Below are 5,182 nucleotides of genomic sequence, written 5' to 3'. Positions count from 1 at the left end.
CCACTGAATCACTCTGTTATATGAACCAAAGGAGGCCACATGGACCCGTACCCTACCGGCAGGAACTGCAAGGGACACCCGAGACCTATTATGACCCTTACCAAGCCACCTTCATGCCTTCTTGGGGTCCCCCTGCTCATCCTTCCTGGTCTACACCTCCTCATTGGTCATATCCTCCTTGTTCCTTCACAGATCCATATTATGCCCAACTAGTTGCTCATTCATTTCACTCTTATGCTCAGCCGCAGCCTCAGTGGAATGCACCTTATCAGGGGTGGAGGCCCCAGTACAACTCTCATCCCACTCATTTTCCTCCACCACCTTCTCATCCACAACCATTGCCTCCTCCTCCACCAAGGCAACCCCAAATGCCTACCCAACCACAATGCCATCCATCTCCATCTCAATCTCACACCTCCACTCAGCTACCCGTACCTCCATTTCCAAAACCATGCAATGGAGCAGCTCAACCCAATTGCAAATCTGAGGCACAACATGTGCAAATGATTCCTCGTGAGCTCAATGATGTTCACCAAAGCTCAGGAAAAGTAATGCAAAAAAGAGATCATCTTGAAAGCATTGAAGGACCAAAAGCAAAAGAAGATTCAAAAGAGGAGATCAAAGAACCAAGGGCTGCACTTGATGAAGAAAAGAGATCAGAATCAAAGATCGAGAAAGCCTCCTCATGGTTACCATCACATCCTCCATGTACTCAAGAGAAAGATCAGCAAAAGGAGGAAGATGAGAAAGTCATGATAGAAGGTGACATGAAGAATGATCTAGATCAGAAAAAGGACCAAGGATATCAAAGCTATATTGAGACATGGTTCCAGACAGTCACTAAGTTGCAGCAGTACTCTCTTCCTCAGCTATGTTTTGTACTTTCAAAGTCAGATCATTTTGTCTCTGAAATTTGGATAGTTGTCAAAGCATGCATTCCGAGCCTTCACATCATTTTGTCTCTAATCTCGATGTGCACATGGCTCCATTGGAAGTATTCTTATACTTGAAAATGATTTTGTTTTTCAAGTAGGGTAGGGTAGGAAAAAAATGAAAAAAAAAAGTAAAGAAATGAAAAAATGAAAATAGGAGAAAAATAAAAATCTAAGGTGAAAACCCCCTCGGAGGCGCCTTAGATTGGCTCATTGATTGAAAACCTCCATGAGGCGGTCAATGGGTTGGAAAGAAAAGAAAATAAAAGGGAATAAGATCCCTGGGTGAAAACCTTCCTTGGAGGCGCCCAGGGCAGGCAATTAGGGTGAAAACCTCCATGAGGCGCCCTAGTTGTTTTTCAAAAAAAAAAAAAAGAGAAAAAAGAAAAAGAAAAATAAAGCTAATCATCATTGAATAATTTTATGTTGCAGCAATGACATTTCAGGTTGCAAGAAGGATGTTTCATGGCAGGAGGAGCACTCAAATCAAGGTCAAAGGAGTTTTTGTGCCTTCTACAGGAAGTTTCGTATCTTCTACAGGAAGCTTACAAAAAAGCCAAATTGATCTCCAAAGAGGACCTGAAGGCTTGGAATATGTCCATGAGGCCTACACTCATCCATGTTTCCACTCCTCACCCCTTTTCCATCATTTTTTCATGTCATTATGCTTCTTTCCTCAAAACTGTGTTTTCTACAGGAAGCTCTGTATTTCTACAGGAGACATCCTGTAGAACCTTTGGACGAGCCAAATACAATTTCAAAAATGAATCTAATGGTGGGAATCTGTTGATCAGGCCTGCAAGCACTTGTGTGTCCATCCCTTGCCTTTCTCCATCATTTTTCCACCTCCTTGTGCTTCTCATTGTGCTTCTACAGGAACTTCCTGTAGAAATTGTGGGAAACTAGGCATGCATTTCAAAAAGTGGTTTGGCGAGCATGGTAGCTTCCTCAAAGGTTCAGAAGTCCTCATGCAATCTTCCAACTCCTACTCCATCATCTCCATACCTGCATCACAGCCAAAATTCATTTTGTCATACCATGCAAACACATGCAAAATGCCTTGAAGCCAAAAACACATAGAGCAGAATTTGTTTTTGCCATAACTTGAGAACCATGCATCCATTTGACAAACCGTTTTATGGGGGATTGTACAAGGTCGATGAAAACATGCCTGAGCAGTTTCATGCAATTCCGGTGCACGGTTTCCAAGAAATCAGCCTCCATCAACATCAGCCATTTTTGCATTTTCTCCATAACCGTGCATCCGTTTCAAAACCTGTTTCATGGGGAGATGAAAGTGGGTGATAGTAGCCTACCCAAGCAGTTTCAGCCAATTCCGATGCACGGTTTCCGAGAAATAGAGCTATGAAATCTTCAGCCATTTTCCAATTTTCTCGAAATCCGTGCATCCATTGATCACGAATTTGCTATGGGAGATGCATAATGATGGTAGTAACATGCTCACCAAGTTTTAGATCAAACCGATCTACCGTTTGGGAGAAATGGCAAAAAGAAGTTCTGGTTGTGACCATGCAGCAGCAGCAACTTGAGCGGGCAGAGTTGAACGTGGAAATGAACCCGTGCAGCTTAGATCCGTCCAGAGGGCACCTGCACAAGAAAAAAAACAGCCATAAATCATCAGTCAAGTCACCATACATGCAGCAAATGAAGATCAACACATGCATGCAGCAACACGCTTCACAATCAGCCGTTTAACTTGCAGGTACGTGACTAAACTTGTTCCTCTGTTTGCATGAATCTAATCTAAAGAAATGCATGAATGAATGAGATGAGTGGGTTCAGCCAAGAAGGGAGCCACGTTCAATTGCACTCAGCAAGGCAAAAATCACGCATGCATGGATCAGCCATTCACGTGAAGTTCAAAAACAAAACACAGTCAGTTGGGGATATTCCAAACTCTAGTGCAACTAATGGAATTGAATACAAGCAGAGAACGAATAGTTAGCAACAGCAGTTCATGACAACACTTCAGTTCGAAAAAACCAGCGCGCATGTCTTTTTTGCCACCTCACCACAAGTCACGCAGTAATTCAAGGAATGCTCGGCTGAAACTCTCACCACTCTTTGTTCAACTGCGGTCAACTGAAGCGCATGTCCACCATCCAGATCAGTTAAACAATGGTGCTCTACCGATTTCTGCCTTTTATTCTCGAGATCTCTTCAGTTCCTCAAAAAAATTCCCGCCTGTCGCACTCTACAGGCGTTTTCTACAGGAAACGGGTGGGGTCTTCTACAGGAAAGTGCAGCAGAGCAGAGAAGCCTGAAATTTCAGCATTCTTGAGGCTCCTCTCAGTGGTTCAACTTCATATCTAGTTGAATCAAACATATCTCTGTGACATTTAACCAGAAGTAAATCTAAGCCTACTTTGCATATGTCTGAAGCAGTTCTCCATTGACTTATCAAAGATCTGGTCTCGCCTTTTGAGCATATATCTGGTTTCTTTTGAGGCAGAGATCATTTCTTGGAGGTAAATTAGTTGTCTTTAAAGATCTAATCTAAAGCTCTGTGCAATAAGATATATCAGGAGTAGTACGAGGCCAGATTCGAGCTAACCTGTTGTATGGTTCTGAGGCATAATCTACATCACTTTATAAGGCAGCTTGTATCAGAAGCTGTTTGGCTCCTTTCTGTCAAGGCCTTCTGGCATATTCTCATGCTTTCCTGAGGCAAAGGCATCTAGCAGTGGGTTTTATTCGTGTATCCTTTTTGTCATTATGATTGACATCTTAGCATAAGGCTACTCTCTGTGATGATTGACATCTTCACCTAGGGCTGAGACTACTCAATATGACTATTTGATCCCTAATCTGAAAATTTCTGAGTTCAATTGCATGGCTGAGAATCTTGTAATCTTGCTGGTGCATTTATTTTTTATCTGAGCAGCATTCATTTTGATTTGCGCTTGCATGGTGTAATGAGGGTATATTTGCATTTATCTCTATTCTGAAAGGTATGAAGCAGTGTTTCTCTTCATCAAGCTTGGGGCTTGAAGAAAGGTGAAAATAGCTGAGGTGGATCATGCTATTTTATTGTTCGTTCGCTTGCACGTGATATTGCAGAAGGTATGAAAGCCGTGGAATTGCTTTTAGAGCTTTCAAAGGATATGGCTGTGTGTGAACAGATTGGCAAGGTACAAGGTTGTATCCTCCTCCTTGTAACAATGTCAAATAGTGACAATCCTAAAGCTGCTAAGGATGCAAGCGAAGTTCTGGAGAATCTCCCATACAGTGAGCATAATGTAGTGCAAATGGCACAGGCGAACTATTTCAAGCCCTTGATACAGAACCTGAGAGAAGGGTCTAACACAATGAAGATTGTTATAGCAACATTGCCCAAAGAACAGAGTGACACAACAGCTGCATTATTGGGATCTGATGAGATCATATACCAGCTATTATCCTTAATAAATTGGACACCACCTTCAATACATGGAAGCATTGTTCGAGCATTTCATGCCATTTGTTGTGTACCAGCGGCTGTTGAGGCAAGGACAACTTGATCTATCTTATGTTCTGTTCTGCTTCTGTTATCAATTCTTAGTAGAGTTCAAATCCAAGATTAAGAATGCCATTCGATTCAATTAAAGGCCTGGAAACACTCCTTCCCATCCAGATTTGGCATGCACTATCTATTCTCGGGCAGCTCATTGTACTTGTGTGATTTTATAATACATTGGGCTTGCGTCAGTTGGATTCGTCAGCTTCCAGGTAGCAGTACAGTTCAAGGAGAAGGCAGCCTCAGCCACGCAGGCCAAAACAGTGAATACTGTTTCTACAGGAAGACAGAAAAAGCCACTACAAGACTGTTTCTACAGGAAGCCAACGAACAGTTTCTATAGGAAAGTTTGAAAAGAGGGAAGCCAAAGGAGAAATCGGCCGAGATGCTAGCCAAGGAAGTCACCAGGGCCATCAAAGACAAGGGGAGAGATTTGGTTGCTCAGAGGATGAGCAACACTTTCAGTAGGGGGGTGATGATGAGCCCCAAAAATGGACAAATATTTGGGCTCATTCAACCTCCTAATTTGGCTTAGTCCACCATTCTCATTTGTTTATTGCATGTTTTTGATTATTTTTATGTTAATAGAGTGAATTTGGTTAGTCATTATGCCAACAAGTCTAATGGGTGCTTTGTGTAGCCTTTTTGGTCAACTTGGAGACAAAATGGAAGGTCTTAATGAGCACTTGGCAGCCAAATTCGTGGGAGAACAAGCTAGAGGATTTGTAGGAAG

At 42.3% G+C, this 5,182-nt stretch overlaps 1 protein-coding gene across 1 annotated transcript; it reads left to right on the top strand.

Moving 5' to 3' along the window:
- Positions 1–4,018: 4,018 nt before the first annotated feature.
- On the top strand, positions 4,019–4,453 carry LOC149197934 (U-box domain-containing protein 44-like). Its single transcript, XM_089408878.1, has one exon. The coding sequence runs from the start codon at positions 4,019–4,021 to the stop codon at positions 4,451–4,453; it is 435 nt and encodes a 144-aa protein (XP_089265004.1).
- The last annotated feature ends 729 nt before the right edge of the window (positions 4,454–5,182 follow it).

The sequence above is a fragment of the Pinus tabuliformis genome, chromosome 2_2, assembly GCF_031772625.1.
Source record: "Pinus tabuliformis cultivar Carrire ecotype Pingquan chromosome 2_2, CPIR1, whole genome shotgun sequence".
Taxonomy (NCBI): Eukaryota; Viridiplantae; Streptophyta; class Pinopsida; order Pinales; family Pinaceae; genus Pinus; species Pinus tabuliformis.
The sequence above is the reverse complement of the archived record's forward strand: the minus strand, read 5'-3'. Positions and strand labels throughout refer to the sequence as shown.

What these genes read in the sequence shown, in the direction of transcription:
- LOC149197934 (XM_089408878.1), top strand. Translation starts at nt 4,019, where the DNA reads ATGAAAGCCGTGGAATTGCTTTTAGAGCTTTCAAAGGATATGGCTGTG.